Here is a 21,919-nt window from a genome sequence, read left to right on the forward strand (position 1 = left end):
GGTGCAGAAGTAGTTAGCTGGAATTTCTTATCCTTCCTAAGGTTCACAGTATTGCTGAGTCTGAACCCACGGATTGTCAGTTATGCCAGACAGGGCTGTATTTGTGATAGGAACATCCTTTCTTGTGTACCACGGGCCACTGCCCACTATCTGCACTTGACTCACAAGCATTCATGTACACATGCCATCTGTGGCCCAGGCAGGTTCTTACTCAAAGATACATTGTTCTTCCTGCTATAGATGGCTTCCAGGTTTTTGTCACACAGCCTTTCTGTGCTTCTTCTCTATGTGTTGGGGTTACTAACATACTTCCTCTCTTTGTCCCTTTGTCAACCTTACCCATCAGTCAAGGTATCACATACACCAGTGTCTAACTCATCACCTTTCCCCTAGAACAGCCTAATCCACACAGAACTATTTAGAGGGGAAAAAACGCAAGACAAAAATATTTTTGAGAAAGAAAGAAAGAAAAACAGACAAACCTGAAGGGCAATGTATTCTGGGGTTTAGCAAAATTCCTCACATTTTTGTCTTGTAATTGCCATTGTCTCCCTGGGTTGCAGAGGAAAACAGGAGGAATAGAAAGAATGGGGGCTATGCATTTGTCTCCAGGCAACACATTTCCCCTTGAACACCCATGGCTATTGCCCCAGCCAATGCTGTTGGAATGAACTTGATCCTACAAGATCCTTTTAGTCCCTAGGCAGAAATAAATGTGAGATGTTTCGTGTATCCCCATGCATAACTTGAGACTATTCTGAAACTTAAGTCAAAGAATGGATTATTCCACCTAAGTCAAGCCCAATGTTCCACAAGCACACATCCTAATTGGAATGGGCTATTTGAAGTCCTAGAATACAGAATTGACTTTTAACTCTGTAGCCCAAAGTTGAACCAAACATGAGTCAAAACTTTCAGATTCACTTTGTAACACTTGCTCCCCATTAAATATTGCCCTTTCCTGCATAATTCCTGACATCACACCCCAGAAAATGCTTCCTTCTATCCCAGCTTGTGCATGGCCACACTCTTTTTTCTGGTTAAAGGATGAAGAGAGATGGACGTTTATTGAACTTTAACAATGGGAGGTGCTTTGCCTACCTTGCTTTACTCCACAATAACCTGCACAGTACAAACTGTCACCACTTCTGCTAAGGGGGGAAATGAGGCTCCCCAAAGCCACTTGCTTGAAGTCACATGGAGCAAACAGCAGTTACTGCATGGCTTCCCTAGGTTCTCCAGGTCCCATCTGGGATACTTCCTGTTAGAGCAGTTTTTATAGTTAATGGTTGATCACTAAGGGCTGAGAGAAGAGTGAGTCTTTGACAAGGATGGGAAAGACAGAGCAAAGTCACTGATGGAGGCATTTCCAGAAGACACTAGATAAGAACACAAGCTCATTATCAATTACACTTTCATGCATGTGGAATGCTTCCCTTCTGTATCATTTTTGGAGATTTAAATGTGCTTTGATTGCACTCCAAGTGCAAATTGAAAGCCACCCTCATTCCATTGTATCTGTCCACAATTCCCTGCTGTGATCTACAGACCTCCGTCTCAATGGAGATGGTATTGCCATTGTCCTCCTGGCGTTTGGGCTGCATTTCATCTTTGAAAGCTCTGGTCAGTACCACTTTCAAGGACTCCCTGAAGTGCTTCTTCTTGCTGCTGCCCACAAAAAAGCAGATGAACGGTTGGCGCTGCTGTTGACAGTGGCGAACAGCAGGAAGATGTTATGCAGGTTCCCAAAGGCTGACCAGTACTCGTAGTAAAGCAGGTAGATGACCCGCATGGGCACCGCGAAGATGAGGAAAACGATGATGGTGACCATGATGACAATGTACAGCTTCGACGAGTGGGAGGCCCACGTGTTCTTCCGTATCTTCACCACCAAGATGGTGCTGGAGACCATTATGAGCGGCGTGAAGACCAGGAAGCTGAGGATGCCTATGAAGAGGATGATCGCCCAGGAGTCACTTCGAGACCGACTCTCTTCCCCACTGTCGATGCACATGACGTACTCCATGGTGGTCACCAAGCACGAGAGTGCCCACAGGAGGGTGCAGACAAATGCCAACTGCTGCTTGGAGCGGTGGCATCTGTACCAAATTGTGTAGAGGACCAACACTAATGGCTGGCAGTGACAGTCCGAGGAGAAACACAGCTCATCCTATCAGTTGTAGAACATAGTAGTGAGAACCTCAGTTGAGAACAGAATGTAACAGGAGTGGAGCAGGTGGTGGCAGCATTAGTCAGTCACACGTGCGGCAGCTCAGAACATCCTTCCCTTCTCTCTGGTCCTCCTGGGGACCATAAGGTTTACTGAAGCATCAGAGTGCAGACGCTGGCATCCAAAGAAACCTTCCTTGCTGTCTAACTATGGGTCCTATCACCAGTGTGGGAGGCCGGGAAGGAAGCCATCATCGCTCTCATTTAACAGGAAAGAAAATTAAGGATTAATGCCAAAGTTGGAGCTTCTGCAAGTCACCACCCCACTGGGGCTCTTCCACCTACAATTGCTTCATGATAGCTGGCATTCCCTGGGCCGCAGCACAGCGGTGCCTGAAAATGCTCAAGGGTCCTCCTTAGAAAACTGGCCAGGTCTCCTGACTGCCAACCAAAAGCCGAGCCCGTTTCCCACTCACCAGAGAAGAAAGTCTGGAGACCATTGGTTTAACCAAGTCTCTCGCTTCACAGACAAACAGAAGCCAGAGAGATTGGGAGGTGGACCAACGCTCACAGCTAATGCAGAGCCTTGCCAACCAGAAGCCCTGACCTCACCCTCGCCCTCTCACCCATTGCAGAAGTCTCCCCCTGCGTATATTCTGCTTCCCAATGTAGCTTGTCACTATCTTCCTATTTGAGGACTCGAAGGCACCATGCTCCCTAACAGAGAGGACTTTTTTTCCCTCACAGACCTAAGTTTGATTTCAAATTCTGACCTCGTCTACGGTGAGTTCAGGATTCCTGTGTCCTACCCACACTAAAGTCTATTGTGACACTCATGTTTGTAATCACAGAGAAAAGAGGATTACTAAAAGTTGGATGTCAGCCTGGTTTACATAGAGAGCTCTAGGAAATTCATCAAGAAGCAAAGTGGCCCTGGAGACAGATCAAACCACCCCTACCTGTATAAAAAGGCATGGCTACACTCTTAACAGCCAACACATACCCTATGACCATGTTAGAATTTCCATGCATTTTACCTATTCCTTGACAAACCAGATTGACAAGCTGCCTTTCTGCCTTACTGAGGTCTCACCACCAATGTTCCTTATGTTCTCTTTAGACAATCCCTCCCAAGTGGGAAGTGTTGCTGTCACAATCAAAGTCTTAGACGTGAATGACAATGCTCCAGAGTTTCCCAGATTCTATGAAGCTTTTATCTGTGAGAATGCTAAAGCTGGACAGGTAAGGTAAACCCCAGTTGTCCAGAGATAACCATTAAAGATAACTGTCTTAGTGAGGTTTTCTATCACTGTGATAAACTGCCATGAACAAAAGTCATTTGGGGAAGGAAAGACTTTATTTCATCCTATAAATTCTATGTAATAGTCCATTGCCAAGGGAAATCAAGACAATAACTCAAGCAGGAGAGGAACCTAAAGGCAGGAGCTAATGCAGAGGTCATGGAAGAGAACTGCTTACTGGCTTGCTCCTCATGGCTGATTCTATCTGCTTTCTTATAGAACCCAGGACCACCTGCTCAGGGGTGAGACTACCAACAAAGTTTTGGGACCTCCCATATCAATCATTAATCAAGAAAATGCTCTGTAGATTTACCTATAGACCAACCTTATGGATCCATTTTTTTTCAATTGAGTCTTCCTCTTACCAAATGGCTCAATCTTATATCAAGTTGGCATAAAACTAACCAATACAATAACTGAATTCATGATCAACAACCTGTCCACACCAGAAATTATGCATTAGAAAAAAGAGTTCCTAACTTCTTTATATCATGTGCCAATTATTTATTTGTTAAGTCAACCACTTGGAGCCCAGAATGTGGTCTGAATAGTGCTTTAGCAAGAATAATATGGTATGGAAATAACCACAGTTCTAAAACATGTTTCAGAAACATGTTTTTGAGGCATCTAAATCTAACCTTGTATTTCATCAAATTTCAAATGGTCTGATTAAGAAACATCCAGAAATCCATTTTTGGTGGCCACATATGAAGGTATTTGTCAGGTACTTCATCACCTCTAACTGTCTTTCCACATTCTCCATTCTGCCCCTGCTTTTCTATGCTTCTTTACTTGATTAAACAGTCTTGGTGTCCATCTTAGAGCATGCATATTCTGTGGTCCTATGGATTTATGTAGAGCAGATGGATCAAGATCATTTTGATAAGGAAATCAGGGTGTTGGGAAGTCTGAATCTGACCAGATGGTAACTCAGGCTCTGGCAGCAATGAAGTTTTGCCCTCTCTTCTACGCTCACTGGAACATCGCCCCAGCAGCCTCTGCACAAAGCTGTGTCTCTAAGACCAACACTTACTGGAGCTCTTTCAACATCCTTAACACAATATATCTTTGTCTTCTATCCAAAGAAAGTAACTTTGTTTCTTTAAATCAAGGAGCCCTTCAGGGACATAAATCCAAACTGACATCAACACTGATTCTTAAAATTTGGTGCAAGTCTGTATCACTCCTAAAAGGTTTTTCCTAGTATAAGAACTTCCATATTTATTAAATCTAGAGTCTAATAAGGTCTAAAATATTATCAACCTAATAAAAATTACAATAAAAGCTTTACTGGACAAGGCATCATCCATGGTAATAGCTGTAAAGAACCACATTAACATGCCTGAAGTTTTGTAGATTATGTCACACATGAGGTAAGGTCAGAAAGCAGACACAAGGCAGCAGAGCTACTGTATTGAGGTAGACACATTCTGACGGGCAGGTTGGGCTTTTCAAGTTCTGACTAGGTCGTTTGGGCTTTTCAAGTGATTTTTTTTCTATTTTGCTTTTAGATTATGATACAGAATATAGCATAATTTTTGTTTTACTAAAAATATGGCTAATATCAGTATATAATGTATGCCATGACAAAAAAGGCTAAATGTAGCCGTGAATTTAGAGGATGCTAAGTAGTACAATGAAGGAAGCCGACTTTTCCTCTTGAAGGCTCTGGAAAAGAAGCTGCACTATAACAAGACAATAGCATCTTAACTACCTCTCCTGCTTTTGGAGCCATGTGTGTCCTCCACTTCTAAGGACATCTCTAATTGTCCTTTCTGCAAGTCTTTGAAGCACAATTCATCTGTGACTTGGAGTTAGGGGACAGTGTCACAAGCATGCTGCATTTGTCATCTTCAGCCCAAGATATGGATAATCCTAGCCTATGATATGGGCTTTGGTTTTGAAGGTTTTCAGAAGCACACAGCTAAGGCTACCCATATTGTTATATTAACCACCAGCTCTTTCTGTACTTGCCCAACACTGGTCATCCTCACTTCTGCTGTGTGTGTGTGTGTGTGTGTGTGTGTGTGTGTGTGTGTGTGTGTATGTACATATGTATGTAAGCATGCTCTCCTCCTACAGTGGATGAAAGCCACACAAAAGTGAATTGCATGCCTGATGACTAGAAAAAAAAGAATGGAGAGTGCTGAGCAAGATACTATACAAGTGGAGCTAAAGACTGTCAGGAGAATGGAGGCCAATAAAGTCAGCCATGACACTCCCACTGTGACTCCTAGCACACTGTCTACCTACCCTTCAAAGTCCCAACTCAACCAATACACACGAAGTTTAAAATATCTTAAAATTTTTCCCATTATATTATCTATTCAAAGTATCCCCTGTTGCTTTTGTTTGTTTTTTTTTTCACTTGCTTGCTTACTTTGATTTGTTCCCTTATGTGGGGAGGCATGGCAGGGATAAGGGGAGGATAGGGGGACCAGGGGATGAACAGAGTTGGGGTGCATGATGTGAAACTCCCAAAGAGTCAATAAAGAAGTTGTTTTTTTTTAATCCCCTAAGAAAAGTTTTATCCCTTTACGTTTGGCAATCAAGATTAAAAAGTACAGGATTTGCTTCTCCATAGGGATAAGACAGAGGGTGCCCTGGGTTGTAAGCAGCACTGACATGAGGCTGAACCGTATGTGACAATCTCCACTGCTCCCTGACCCTGGGCTTTATTACTACTCCATTCCATCTACTTTACATACAACAGTCAGGCATTCCGGGGGCTTATCCTGAGGTGGAGTTCTGAAATACAGTGTTTCTGAAACCTATAAAAGGGAACAGGAAAGGAACTAAGCAAAATAAAAAGTCTAGCTGCAATAAAGATCCATTAACAGCCTTACAGAGTTCTAGAATAAGAGCTTTCCAAAGTTTAGAGGGCTAGGGAAGTCCTTCCTTACACTACCCTGTATCAGCTCAGCATTGGTTGTACGTTTTTCTAAAAGGGTATGCTGACCATGGGTAATGTATTCGTCTACAGTGAAGGTGGTTCCTCTAGGCACTGGAAGGTAACAAGCAAGGAAAGAAGTCCTTGGAGGATCTGAACAGTATGCAGAAATCCCTCAAAGGGTAGCCCCTCTAACCCTTTGGTATCTTGTAATACTCTGGGCCCTCAAGCTGACTTTTGATGTAGTCATTTTTGCCTGGAAAAAAGACAGCCTTTCCAGTAGAAATGGCAGGGTTTCAGGGTCAGGCCCAAAATGAATAGGAACCATCTGTGCTACAGGGAGTTACAGTGAACACCAAAGAAAACCAGCGCATCAGAACTTTGTTTACACACCACCCCACCACAGCCCACTAGCTAATGTCCCAACTTGTCTATTTCATCCTACTTTCTTTAACAGCTTTTCCATGAGTTTCTGTAGTCTTCATGAAAGGTATTCCACTGAAGAATATTGTGAAAAAGACAGAACAACAGAACTTGGCCAAAGGGGTGAGGGGAAGCCCTCTTGCTCTCCGTGCCACTGAACTCTATTTTTTATTTTATTTTTCCCAACTAAGCTACACCCTCACACCTCTGACTCTAGTCTGCTTCCCAACATGGTGAGCTTCTGCTCAACATGTTTTCTAACTCCCTTCCTGAGCCAACAAAACATGGCTGTCCTGTGGCCCAAGCCCCTCCCATCCATATTGCATAGCCTAACCCTGCCTCGTTTATTTGCCTCTCAGTAGTTGTTATTTTTAAATAGGACTTCTTAGAGATGGCAGTTTAGTCAAAAAAATACTTACTTAATGATGGGATACAGATTGAGTGAAAGGATGACACTGGGGACAGGCAGGACCTTGTGACATCCCACAGTTCTTTCATTTCTTCTCTTTAAAACACATTCACCAGCCAAGCTGTGAGACTATAATGCACCTGAAACATTTAGGCAACACTTATTCTTTACCTGCTACATGCTCAAAATCAAGAACAAGGTGAATAATTGTAAACTGTGTGATGGCATGGAGGGTTTCCAGGTTAGTCTCAGGACATCTCATTGTGGAAATGACTTAGTATTGGACTCAAAATTTAGGATTTCATTAGACTTTGCTTTTTCCTTTCTATCCAACTCACCCTGAACCCATGTCCCACCTTCAGCTCATCCAGACAGTAAGTGCTGTGGATCAAGATGACCCTCACAATGGTCAGCATTTCTACTACAGTTTGGCTCCTGAGGCTGCTAACAATCCCAACTTCACTGTCAGGGACAACCAAGGTAAGCAGTGGACCTGGGGCAATCTGTGCTTTTTCTACTGCTCAGGCTGGATATTTTGACTTACTATATTATACATACAGTTCTAAGTCTTCAGGCTTTCTTTTCAATAGCAAGAGGACATTAATGCTAATTTGTAGTCTTCAAAGTTTTGTGTCATAACATCAAAGACAAACAGTGCCCTCTGCTGTTTCTAAAACCTTCATTCCTCCATCAGTTGGCAAATGTTTATTGACACTTTTTCTGTGAAAGACTCTTCAAGGCACAGTGGTGAATTTCCCTTCTTTAGTCCAACTCATAGCAACTGGGTTTACATCTGAAGACAGAAAGAGTCTAATGAAAAGGGGTCCAGAGAAAGAAACAAACCCCAACTAACATTTCTAATAAATGATCAAAAGGGAAGGCGAGTATAAAGCCCCCACAACAAACGAGGCAAGGTTAAATTAAAGGATACTAATAACAATGGCAATAGAGGTAGCACAGCACAAATACAAGAACATGAAAGTATTCTCAGGATTCAAACCCTTTTTCTATGGAGACAAGATTGTCTAAAATAAACTGCACTGGCCTGAAATGCAAGATCCTGCTGCCCAAACTTCCAGAATGCTAAGGCCATAGTCAGCCACCATTCCACCTGGCTTCAAACAACTTTAGGTTCTGAGAATGCTATTCAGGTGGGATCCCCATTGCAAAAGGCGTTTGCTTTCCACTAAATCTCTATAGAATTAGACTTCTAGGATCCTACCAACAAGGACTCATCAGCAGAGGGAATCACAGACTTAGCACATTCTTAGGGCTCAAATAGGGAGAAGAGGAACTTTTATTCTCCAGCTGAACATACTTCAAAGCAAGGTCAGGATAGTTGAAACCAAGCAGTTAACTATCAGATGGATCCCTTGTTAATTCTGCTGCAAACTCACTGACTTGGGTTCCCTCCCTTCTCTGGGCTTCAACACCCTCAACTTAAGGGTGCCTTCCTAACAATCTAAACAAAATATCAAGATCAGGCATGCCTCATCTTCCTCTCAAACATCATTTTTAAGATTTGAATTACTGCCACAACCTCATAAATAGGAGTATTTTTCAACCATTTAATTACCATAAAATGTCTATGGAAGGAACGCCTACAATTAAATATCCTGAGATTTCTGCATGTTTATGTGCTATTTTCACATGGGCACATGTGGGGATGCATGTGTCAGAGGTTGACATCAGGTATCTTCCTTTAGATTTTGATGTTTAATAATGGGCACATGTGAGTACAAGAGCCCAATACAAGTACAAAGTCATTGGATCCTTTGGAGCAGGAGTGGGTGCTGGGAGCAGGTCCCACAGGTCTCTCCCTCAATTATTCTCTACCTTATATACTGAGGCAGAACCTCTCATCTGAACCCAGAGCCTGTTGATTCAGCTAACCTAGCTAGCCAACTTGCTCCAGGGATGCTGTGTGTACCTCCTGAGCACTGGAATTATAGTGGGCCACCATGCCCATCTGACATTTGTGTGCGTCCATAGACTCCGGTATTCACCTTATGTAGCAGTTTGCCCACAAGCCATCACCCCTCCCCATACCTCTATCCCGAGAATTCTATTGAGTCAAACTTTTGAATTATTCACTTACCTGTTTCATAGGAAAATCCTCCCTATAAAGAACAGTTTTGTCCTCCTCAGAGTTGGCTTTATGAAAGAAACCTTAGGGTGAGAAGAGCTGGCCATTAAGTGTTTTCCTCACGTTTTTAGCTAGGTGTCACTCTTTTCACTCACACTTGCAGAACTAACACAAAAACAACGAATACCAAAAGGCTGCAGGTTTCTTAAAGGTTGGCTTTGGGCACCTGTCCATGGAAGCAATGTCATATGGAGATGGGCTACCAGAACAGGACTGACACAAAAGGAGATGAATCATCTACTGAATAAGTACTTAAATAAATGTAAATACTTTCACAAATAAAAGTAAAGTCTCTTTAGCAAGGGTTGGTGAGGACCGTGGGTCAAACCCAGGGCCTTGCACATGCTAGGCAAGCTCTCTACCAGCTTAGTGGTAAAGAAAGAAAAGACAAGAAAAAGGAGAGACAAGTAAGCACAAATTAAGAGGTAATGTATTAGGAAGGTCTGAGTTACACCTGAAATCTGTCCACCTCATTCAGCTGTGTTCCAGGCTGCATTAATCTTGTGTTCTTTCAATTATGGCTTAATGACAAAAGGACAGGGAAAGTCAGACACCAGCTCCTGCCTGCTCATTTTCTGTCAACTAAGGCAAATTATTTTGCTATGTTCAACTTAAAAAATGTAGGAAAGTAGGATCCTTTATTACATTCAAGAAGGGAAAGAGAACCAGAAACAGCTTGATGCTAACTAGCCTTGTGTGCTTTAAGCTGTTAGAAATTTTGTGAAATTCTAGTCCGTGCAAAACATACCCCCAAAATTTTCTATTAATGGTATGAACTTTTTGTTGTTTTGAGGTTTTCTTGTTTGTTTGTTTGTTTGTTTGTTTGTTTAGCAGGACCTTACTATATAGCCCTGGCTGGCCTAGAACCTCCTACAGTCCTCCTGGCCTCAGCCCCCTGCCCCAACTCCAGGATTACAGGCATGTGCCACCATATTCAGACTGGTTTTGCTTTATGAGTTACTCTTATGCATCCTACCACATCTCTCAAGCCATTCTCTGCTGAAGTTATCACAACGTTGCAAAAACCATATTTGCTTTCAATATCAAAGGCATTCCAGCTTACTTAAGAATATAAACTTAAAAATTCTTAAATCTAAAACTATATAGTATTTGGCAAATATCAACATCAATATGCCTGCCTGCACACAGAGCTTTGAAAAACATATCCAACCATTTAGCTAAAGAAGGACTAAATTCTGTTATGCAGAAGTGTTTACTAAGCAATAATGAATGTGAAGGTCACATGGCTACAGTAGATGATTTTCTAGTATTCTAATTACAGAGAGATGAGAAATATTTGAGATGATGAATAGGAGGCCAAGGAGATGGCTCTGTCAGGAAGCTACTTCCAGGTGTGGCAATGCATGTCTCAAAGCCTAGCTCTGGGTAGAGGGAAACAGGCATATTTTCAGAGCTCAGTGGCCAGTCTATCCAACTGGAGAGGTGGGGCCAAGTTCAGTGAGAGACTCTGTCTCAAAAAATAAAATGGAGAGCAACGAAAGCACCCCACATCAACCTCTAGCTTCCTCACTCATGGGAACATTCATGTGTACACAAACAAACACACACAAATACCTCACACGAAAAAGATGATGTGTTGCCTGAATGTCTTGAGTTTATTATTACACAATGAAAAAAAATATACTGAAACATCACCCTGTACCTCATAAAGGTATACAGTTATCTCTTAATTAAAATTCTTATTTTTAAATAGGAAAATAATAAATTCTTATTTTTTAAATGGGAAGAAATGTAACTAATAATTTTCACCAAGGCTTTAAAAATGTGATTCAGCAGTTAAGAGCACTTGCTGCTCTTCCAGGTGACCCATGTTTAATTTCCAGCACCCACATGACAGCGCACAGTCATCTGTAACTCTAGTTTTGACACCCTCTTCTGGAATCTGCAGGTATCAGGTACACAAGTGGTACACCGACAAGTAAACAGGCAAAACAGCCATGCACAGAAAATAAAATTAAAAGAACAGAACTCACTAAATCCAGATTAACTGTCTGGACTGCACACAGGCCAGGAGAAGTTAAAAGATGTGCCATATGACCGGAGCTTCAAATGAGCTGTTAAAATGAACAGGTTCTTCAGGAAGGTGGTGATGCCAGTTGAGAGGCATAAAAGAAAATAGCAAAAGACATGAATTCCAGGCAGAATAGCAAAAATAAGCAATCTTGTACAGCCATGTGGGATCCTCAGCTTTCCTTTCCTGGAGGCAGAAAGCAGTGCAGGGCCTTGGCAAGCTGCTGAGCAGAAACAAACAGGGCTCACAAATCACCAATGACTGTTCATTTCTGTCAAGCTTTCCCAAGAACACTTTTTGTTAGATCTGAAGGCTAACAGTTTGCCCTGGGCACTTTATGTCACAAAGGGTAAGACAGACTCCCATAAAAGGGCTTCTCTCCTAGGCCTCATGGTTTTACCTGCAAGCAAATGAAAATCTTGGTTCCCAAATGCAGGTGCTGAGCCAAACCAATGCACTACCGCTATAGCTGACACACCTTCTCCTCTGTCCCACCTCTGCCCTGTCTCTGCCTCCCTTTTTTTTTTGTCAATGCAAGAACTTAATTCAGTGATGGGGCTTCCATTTCCTTCCCCACTCTCATTTTTCTTTTTCTTGATATTAATCCCCTAATGTCTTACTCCTTCAGATAATACTGCTCGGATTCTAACCAGGAGGTCCGGCTTCCGGCAGCAGGAGCAGAGTGTCTTCTACCTGCCCATCCTCATAGCTGACAGCGGACAGCCAGTACTCAGCAGTACCGGCACACTCACCATCCAAGTGTGCAGCTGCAATGATGATGGCCACGTCATGTCCTGCAGCCCAGAGGCCTATATGCTCCCAGTCAGTTTGAGCCGGGGTGCTCTCATTGCCATCTTGGCCTGCATCTTTGTCCTCTTGGGTGAGTTGATGGCTCTTTTTGTATGTGCATGTGTGTGTGGGGGGAACCACATGTTTTTAGACTTGAGTCCCTATTTCAGCTACTCAGCATTGGACTTCTTCTCTCAAGCTTACTTCAAAGGTGGTAGAGTGAAGCTTGGAGAAAAGTACAGAAGTTGAAGACAGCCCCTTCCTCAAGGCCTCTTTGGCAAGATTAGAGCACATAGAATTATCAGGTGTCTTACTGTAGGCCTGAGATTAGTAAGACAAACACCCTGGCCTTCATAGTTTATCTCCAATGACAGAAGCTCATATTGACATGATAGAACAAATTTACATGGGAGAGGATGTGATAACCATATCTTTAAATGCATTTCCAATTAGTAGCACCTAAATCATGGAGATTGAACAAAAGGCCCAAAGCCAAATGTCAGAAGCAGAGCCAGGCCTGGCATGCAGGCACGCTATGCACTGGTCACCCTTCCTAGGTGACTCTCTTCTCCTAGCCAGGCCTGCCTGTCTCACCTCTGTTCTGCTTATTGAGTTAAGCAATAGCACATATTTCTGGCTTAGAGAAAAGCGAATGGAATAGACAACATTCTTAGTTAATATGAATAGAACCCCACAGCTGCTGTGTTTATACATTGTAATTCCAGCACTCACCAGGCTAAGGCAGGAAGACTGCTACAAGCTTGAGGCCATCCTGGTCTACACAGAGAGTTCTAGACCAGCCTAGAAATCCTTGACTACATAATTAGACCACATCTCAAAATAAATAAATAATGAAAGAGAAAGAGAAATTTCAGCCAACTTTCCACAGGGGAAAAATATAAAGCACCAGAAAGGAGTAAAGGGAGGGGAAGGGAATTTAAATTAAATAGACTTGCATCTCTAGTTTACCTAAACACCAAGAGACTGAGTCACACCAAAGAAAGAAATTCACTGTGGAAAATATCAGTCAGCATTGCACTGACTTTCTACATAGGCCTGTGGAATAGACTCATCAAAACACATTTTACAATATAATGTGGGCTTTGGTTGTATTTGGGGTGTCCTGTCTTAAGTTACAAGAAAGGAACATAAATAGTCTTCCAGAGAACAGTTACGGCTCCTGGCCCTTGGCTGGGATGTACCGACTAGTAAAACCTGCCTGTAATTTCTGAAATGTCCATAAGGTGGCACTAGGAGACCTTGAGTACAGAACGCGGAGGATTTTTTTTTTTTTTTTTTTTTTCCCCCCCTTAAAAGTAAACTGCTCCTAGTAGAAATTTTCAGCCTGGCTGTTCTTGGAAAATGCTGTAAGTTGATTCTGGCCCACAAAGAGGCATTATTACAGAAAGACTGATTTAAAGAGATTGGCTCAGAGTGCTGTGTAAGAGATAATTTCGTTTGTAAACTAAGTCCCATCTTTTAAACTGTACAGAGTAAGACATTTCCAGAAGCCAAGATAAGCATGAGTATCATAAAAATCCCACTAGTTTTACACTTGTTTACTTCTCAAAGAACACAATCCAGGTTAAATACAATTCACACAACTCCCAGGTTTACACTGCCGTTGATTTGTACACACACGGGTTTGGGATAGAGAGAGGATTAAACATTTGGGTAATATTTACTTTGGGAGGTGGGCTTTTTTCATGTCTTGGTCATGTACCCACTTGCTAGAAAACCTTGTGGGCGGGCCCTGTATGCCACCCCTACAGAACGTAGAGAATAAGCCTTCCCAGGACTGATGTTCTCTCAGAACGCACACATTCTTCACTCAGAATTGTTTTCCCCCAAATCTGATAAGGCATAATTTAATGCTGCTATTTATAACAGGTTTTATGTAAAGAAAATAAGTAAGGCAAGTATCAGTCTTATTTCTCAGGAGCTGACTATTCTACATCTGCCTAATTCTGTATACCTACCAGAATTCTCTCCAGCAAGGACTCAGAGGCTCTGATAGGTTTTGGCTTTTGTTTTTATTAAAAATAGGGTTTTTTTCTAATATAATATATTCTGATTATAGTTTCCCCTCCCTCTACTCCTCCCAGTTCCTCCCAACCCCCTCCCATCCAGATCCACCCCTTCCTGTCTCACATTAGAAAACAGGCTTCAGGGGGATAATAATAAAAGGTAAGATAAAATAAAAAACAAACACATTGGAATAAGATTTAAAAAATAAAACAGAAGGAAAAGAGCCCAAGAAAAGTCAGAAAGAAAAAAATCATACAAATGCAGAAACATACTCATTCCTACACTCAAGAGACCCATAAAGTCACAAAATGGAAGCCATAATTTAAATGCAAATGACCTGTAGAGGGGGGGAGAGAGAATATAAAAATGGAAATAATATAAAAATTAAAGAAATAAAATTAAAAAATAAAAAGCCCCAACATTATAAGCCTCCACAGACGCAGTTGAGTTCCTTTTCTATTGGCCCTCTACTGCTTCCTTTTTTACCTGGTGAGGCTCCCTTGGAGGAAACTCAATTTTCATTTGTAAGTGGTTATCAACTGCAGGTAGCTTCTGGGTCAGAGATGGGGACATGTGTTAACTTCTTCTTTCAGCTCTAGGATCTGTACAGGCCCTGTGCATGCTGCCTCAGTCTCCGTGAGTTCATATGAGCTTTGATCGTGTTGAAACAGAGGTTCTTGTTCTCCTTATGGCCTCCATCTCCCCTGGCTCTTAGTCTGCCTCATCTTCCTTAAAGTGCCCTCAGCCCTGTGGGGAGAATTTGATGAAGACATCCCTATTTAGAAATGAGTATCCCAAAGTGCTCTCTCTCTCTCTCTCTCTCTCTCTCTCTCTCTCTCTCTCTCTCTCTCTCTCTCTGCTGTGTGTCTCTGTATTTGTTCCCATCTTCTGCAAGAAGATGCTTCTCTGATGATGGCTGAGCAAAGCACTGATCTATAATTATAGCAGAATGTCATTGGAAGTCATTTTACTGTTACATTCTTTTACTAGTACAGTAGTATTTGGTTTTACCCTATGTCCCTGGGCTATCAGTGTCAGGTAAGGAGTGTCAGCTCATACAGCAGATCTTAAGTCAAATAAGATACTGGCTGTTATTTCCACAGGCTTTGTGATACCATTGCATTAGTGTATCTTGAAGAAAGGACACCATTGTAGATTGGAGGGTTTGTAGCTTTGTTGTTTATCTTTCTCCTTTGGTGACACACAGATTATCATCCAATACCAAAGCCAATAGCCCATAAGGGTGGAGGCTCTTTGTAGGCACCAGCTCTACTTCATGTTCAAGGAACTGTGTATGTATTGCCTTCTGGAAAAAGGCTTTACCTTTTATTTGTAGAGAGTAGCCTATAGCCTTGGCAACATCCTGTGTTGTTTGGGGATTGCTAGGGGACCTGTGTGGCTAACAGTTCAATTAGATGCAATCCCACTCCCAGTACTGGAAGCTTTGTTTGATGACAAGGAATAGCCAGTTGAGACTCTGTCTCCCTGATCATTTGGCAATTTTGTTTAGATCACCTAAACACCTATTTATAAAGTTTCAACTGTATTAGGTTTCTATACTGCCCCTCAGTTAGCCCTTAATTTTAGCAGTCTCACCCCATATTCCCCTCCTTAGTCTTCCTCTTCTCCCCTTCCCTGCTTGATCTCCCATTCCTGTCTCCCCTGCACCCCATATCTAGCCCTAATTATTCAATCTATTTCCCTTACTTTAGGGAGATCTATGTGCCCCAGCTAGTTCTTTATTCTGTACCTGACCTCTGTGGTTCTACAGATTGTAGCTTGCTTATCATTGACTTAACAACTAGCATTCCACATAAGTGAATGCATACCATATTTGTCTTTCTGGGTCTGGGTTACCTCATTCAGAAAGATTTTCTCTTAGTTCCATTCATTTACTTGCAAATTTCATTTGTTTAATGGCTGAGTAATACTCCATTGTGAAATGTACCACATTGTCTTTACCCATTCTTCTATTGAGAGATTTCTTGGTTGTCTCCAGTTTCTGGCTATTATGAGTAAAGCACCAATAAACATAATTGAGCAAGGTTCTCTGTGGTGGGATGAATTCTTTTTGTATATGCCCAAGAGTGGCACAACTGGGTTGATTCCCATCTCCTGTAGGAACTGCAACAGTGATTTCCATAGTGGCTATATAAGTTTGCACTCCCAATGGATAAGCATTTTCCTTACTCCACATTTGTAGCCTGATACTTTTCTTTGTTCTGCCTGGTCCCACTGGACCAGTTTCTCTCTCACCTGCCAGTCCCCACAGCTGCTTATAAAATACTCACTCAGAGCCTTAATATTATTTATAATTGCTTGGTCAGTTAATGTGGGAAATTACCCATACAGAGCCAGGTAAAAATTCAAGGGAATTTAATAGGGAAAAGCCTTACTTACAGAGCAACCTAGCAGGGCAGCAGTCCATACAGCAAGCCAAAGATGAAAGCGAAAGCAAAGCCGCCACGTAAGCGTCCATCACTCTACATCACCCTGACCACGCCCTTTAAGGCATGGTCAGGCACACCTGTAGCCAGCCCCTAAGCAGGTGTGGCTATAGCATCCCCTACAGTCAGTGGCTCAGGCTTATTATTAGCTTTCTCTTACATCTTAAATTAACCCATTTCTATTCATCTATATATTGTCACATGACAGTGGTGTTACCTCATTTTCTACATATCTTACTTCCTTGGCAGCTGGCTGGTAACTCTCAGACTCTGCCCTCCTTCTTCTGCATCTCTGCTTGGATTTCCCACCTAATTATATTCTGCCCTGTCATAGGGCAAAACAGCTTTATTCATCACCCAATAAAAGCAACACATATTCCACATATTTGAAGTGAACAGAACATCCCACATCACACATCCTTGCTAGCATGAAGTGTCCCTTGTTTTATTGATCTTAGCCATTCCAATGGTTGTAAGATGAAATCTCAAGTTTTGATTTGTATATTTTCCTAATGACTACGGATGTTGAACATTTCTTTGTTTCCCACCCATTTGAGTTTCCTCTTGTACCTTATATTTTAATTAGGTTATTTTCTCAATATACAGGTCATTTTTTTCTAGCTCTCTATATATTTTGGATATTGGTCCTCTATCAGATGTATAGTTGGTAAAAAAATCTTTTCCCATTATGTAGGCTGTCACTTTGTTTGAATGACCTTGTCCTTTGTCTTACAGAAGCTTTTCAGTTTTCTGAGTCCCATTTATTATTTGTTGATCTTAGTGCCTGTACTATCTATGTTTTGATCAAGCAGTTGTCTCCTATGCCAATGAATTCAAGGTGATTCCCAACTTTGTCTTCTATCTGGTTCAGTGTGTCTGGTTTTATTTTGAGATGCTTGATCCACTTAGACTTGAGTTTTGTACAGAGTAATAAGTATGGAGTTATTAGGATTATTGTACATACAGTTTGGCCACCACCATTCACTGAAAATGCTGTCGTTTTTACATGGTGTAGCTCTAGTTTCTTCATCAAAAATCAGTGTACACAGGTGTCTTCACCTGGGTCCATCTGGGTCTTCAATTCAATTCTGTTGATCAACTGTGTCTCTTTTGTGTCAGCACAATGAAGTTTTTATTAGTATAGCTCTGTGGTACAATTTGAGGTTATGGATGGTGATATCTCTAGCAGTTCTTTGATTATTCATGATTGTTTTAACTATCCTGGTTTTGTGTGTTTTTATATGAAGCTGAATATTGTCAATCCAAGATTTGTGAAGAATTGTGTTGGTATTTTGATGGGATTGCATGGAATCCATAGATTGCTTTTGGTAGGATAACCTTTTTTGCTATGTTAATCTTACTGATCCATGAGCATGGGAGATCTTTCCCGCTTCTGATGGCTTTTTCAATGTCTTTCTTAAAAGACTTGAAGATTTTATCATACAAGTCTTTCACTTGCTTAGCTAGAGTTACTCCAAGATGTTTTATATTATTTGAGGCTGTTGTGGGGGTACTATTTCACTGATTTCTTTCTCAGTCCATTTGTCATTTGTGTATAGGAAGGCTATTGATTTTTGTGAGTTAATTTTGCTTCCAGCTACTTTGATGAAAGTGTTTATCAGTTGTGGGAGTTTCCCAGTGGATATCTTTGCAAAGATATTTGACTTCTTCCTAATTTGTATACCCTTGATCTCCTTCAGTTGTCCCATTGCTGAAGCTAAGACTTCAATTGGTATACTGAATGGACATGGAGAAAGTAGACAACCTTGTCTTGTTCCTGATTTTAGTGGAATTTCTTTGAATTTCTCTCCATTTATTTTTATGTGGCCTATGGGATAGCTGTAAACTGCCTTCATTATGTTGAAGTATACCCCTTATTTTCTTAAATTTTCCAGAGCTTTTTATCATGAAGGAGCATTGAATTCTGTCAGAGGCCTTTTCTGCATCTAATTAGATGATCTTGTGGTTTTTGTCTTTCAGTTTATTTATATAGTGGATTACATTAATTGATTTAAGTATAATGAACTACCTCTGAATCTCTGAGATGAAGTCAACTTGATCACGGTAGATGAACTTTTGATATGTTCTTGATTCAGTCTGAAAGTATTTCATTGAAAATTTTTGCATCTATGTTCACAAGTTCAATTGATCTGTAATTCTTTCTTTGTTTGGTCTTTATGTGGTTTAAGTGTCAAGGTAAATGTGCCTTTGTAAAACAAATTGTGCAATGTTTCTTCTGTGTTCATTTTGTGGAATAATTTTAGAAGTATTGGTCTTAGCTCTTTTTGGAAAGTCTGATAGAATTCTACAGTAAAACCATCTTGCTTTAGACTTTTATTGGTTGCCAGGCTTTATTGCTTTTATTTCACAAAGAATTATAGATCTTTTATTTCACAAAGAATTAGTTGCTTATCTAATCTCAATTTAACTTTTGTAAGTGGTATCTATTGAGAAAATTATCCATTTCTTTTAGATTTTCCAATTTGTTGGAGTACATGCTTTTAAGATATGTCCTTATGATGATCTGATTTCCTTGGGGTCTGTTGTTAAGTCTTCATTTCATCTCTAATTTTGTTAATTTACATATTTTCTGTGTCCTTTAGTTAGTTTGAATAAGAGTTGCTCAATCTTATTTTCTCAAAAAACCAACTATTTGTTTCATTGATTCGTTGTTTTTTGTAGTTGTTGTTGTTGATTTCAGCCCTGAGTTTGATTATTTCTTGACCTCTATTCCTTTGGGGTATAGTTTCATCTTTTCATTCCAGAACTCTCAAGTGTGTTGTTAACTCACTAGTATGAGATCTCTCCATTTTTTGTATATGTAGGCACTTAGTACTATGAACTTGCCTCTTATAACAGGCTTCCTTGTGCCATAAGTTTGGGTATGTTGTATATTCATTTTCATTCAGTTGTAGAAAGTCTATCATTTCTTTCTTGATTTATGTCTTGATCCATTTTTTATCCAGTAGTAAGTTGTTCAGTTTTCATGAGTTTGTAAACTTTATGTTCTTTCTGTTGTTGTTGGCATCCAGTTTTAATCTATGGTGGTATGATAGGATGTAGGGTGTTATTTCAATTTTTTTAATATCTGTTGAGATTTTGTGTCAGAGTATGTGGTAAATATTAGAGTTTCATGAGTTGCTGAAAAGAATGTATATTCTTGTTAATATTCTTCTGTAAATATGTTAGGTCCATTAGGTTTATGATACCAGTTAGCTCCAGCATGTCTGTTTTTGTCTGGAAGACCAGTATATTGTTGAGGCTGAGGTACTGAAGTCTCTCACTACCAGTCTCTGAGGATCAATATGTGATTTACCCTAAAGCAGTGTTTTTTTTGCTTTTGTTTTTGTTTTGTTTTTTATGAACTTGGATGCCCTTATGTTTGGTGCACATGTTACAAATTGCAATGTCTTCTTGGTAGATTTTTCTTTTGACAAATATATCATGTCATTCTCTATATCTTCTGATTAGTTTTGGTTTGAAGCCTATTTTGTCAGACATTAAAATGGCTATAACAGGTTACATCTTGTATTATCTTTTTCCATCCTTTTACCATGAGGTGGTATCAATCTTTGATGGTAATGTATGTTTCTTAGATGTAGAAAGGATTCTGTTGTCTCACTCACTTTGTTAGTCTGTGTCATTTCATTGGGGAATTGAGATCATTGATGTTGAGAAATATCAATGAGCAATGTTTGTTGATTCCTGTTATTTTGCAGTTGTGGGTGTGTGTGGGTGTGGGTGTGTGTGTGTGTGGTACCTGTGCGTTTCCCCTCGTGATTAGTTGCTCTGAGGTTATTTATTCCTTGTGTATTCTTGAGTGTTAATGTCCTCATGTTGAAGATCACCTACTACCACCTTCTGTAGGGCTGTATTTGTAGATGGATAATGCTTAAATCTAGTTTTATCCCTGAATGTCTCATTTTCTCCATCTATTGAGACTGAAAGTTTTATTGGATATAGTAGTCTGTGATCTCTTTAGATTTTAGAACATCTATTTAAGCCCCTATGGCTTTTAGAATCTCCATTGAGAAGTGGAGAGCTATGCTAACACTACTGCCTTTATAAGTTACTTGGTATAAGTTGGGAGGAAATTTTCTTCTATGATTTTGATGAAATTATTTTCCATGTCTTTGTCCCGTGTTTCTTCTCCTTCCTCTAATTCTATCATTCTTAGATTTGGTCTGTTCATAGCATTCCAGCTTTCCCAGATGTTTTGTGCCAGATTTTTGTTTTAGATTTAAGTTTGTTTTTGAGCTATCCATTTCTTCCATGTTGTCTTCAATATCTGAGATTTTTCTCTTCCACATCTTATATTCTGTTAGTGATGCTTGCCTACGAGGTTCCTGTTAAAGTTCCTAAATTTTTCATTACAGATTTCCCTCAGTTTGGATTTTGTTTATAGATTCTATTTCCACTTTCAAGTCTTGAACATTTTTATTCATTTCCTTCCACTGCTTATGGTTTTGAAAATTTATAAAGGGTATTTATTCATTTCCTCCTTAAGGATCATATTTATAAAAGTTATTTTAAGGACCTTGTTTTTTGCTTCAGTTTCTTTCTCCAGCCTACTGTAGTAGAGTCGCTGGGCACGAGTGGAGACATATTGTCCTGGCTGTTATGTGTTTTTGCACTGCAATCTAGGCATCTAGGTTTGGTATAATTGTAATTCTGGGTGCTGACATCTGGTCTTGTCTTTGCTATGTGTGTGTTGTTGCCCTCTCTGTTTCTTGGGGGGCAAGAAACAGAGTGTGTTGTTTGTATGTTGCTTGATAGGGAATTTTTCTGGGATCCTGCCATGTGTGCCACTGGGATTTCCAAGTAAAATGTGTTTCTAGGTATTGGGAACTGACTCTTAGGAATGGAGATGGTCTAGGAGGTTGAAGCTGAGGGGGTTCACAGGTAGGAGGATAGCAGGGGGTTCCACCAGGATTTGTTTAGTTCCCTGGGTCAAGGCAGAGATTGAGTAGAGGCCACAAAAGGTGGTCTGCTACAGAGCTAGGGATGAGACTATAGAATTAATGGCAGAGAAGAGGGAGAGTGAAGATCTGCAGCTTGCCTACCTTCTTTAATGGCCTAATTGCTTCCCTGGCAGGCTTTCCTGGAGCATTCCTAGGAAATGCATGCTTAAGTTGGAGGCTGGCATAAAGCAGAGGGATAGTGAAGAAGGTTGGAGGGGGAAGGTCTGTGTGTCCACTGGAGATGAGGAAAGGGAAGGAAGGGAGGCTGCAACTGGTGGTCTGCTAAGTGCTGGGGGTGATATTGGGGGGATGGATTCACATGGT

At 40.8% G+C, this 21,919-nt stretch overlaps 1 protein-coding gene and 1 pseudogene across 1 annotated transcript in view; one reads left to right on the top strand and one right to left on the bottom strand.

The window, feature by feature from the left end:
* Positions 1–21,919, top strand: part of Cdh20 (cadherin 20) — a 70,203-nt gene that overhangs the window by 40,825 nt on the left and 7,459 nt on the right. Inside the window, exons 8-10 of the mRNA XM_027417846.2 lie at positions 3,290–3,411; positions 7,555–7,672; positions 11,999–12,250. Coding sequence (XP_027273647.1) covers positions 3,290–3,411; positions 7,555–7,672; positions 11,999–12,250 — 492 coding nt within the window. The remainder of the gene's footprint in view (positions 1–3,289; positions 3,412–7,554; positions 7,673–11,998; positions 12,251–21,919) is intronic.
* On the bottom strand, positions 1,416–2,421 carry LOC113835930 (annotated as a pseudogene).

Source organism: Cricetulus griseus, chromosome 5 (genome assembly GCF_003668045.3).
Source record: "Cricetulus griseus strain 17A/GY chromosome 5, alternate assembly CriGri-PICRH-1.0, whole genome shotgun sequence".
Lineage (NCBI taxonomy): Eukaryota > Metazoa > Chordata > Mammalia > Rodentia > Cricetidae > Cricetulus > Cricetulus griseus.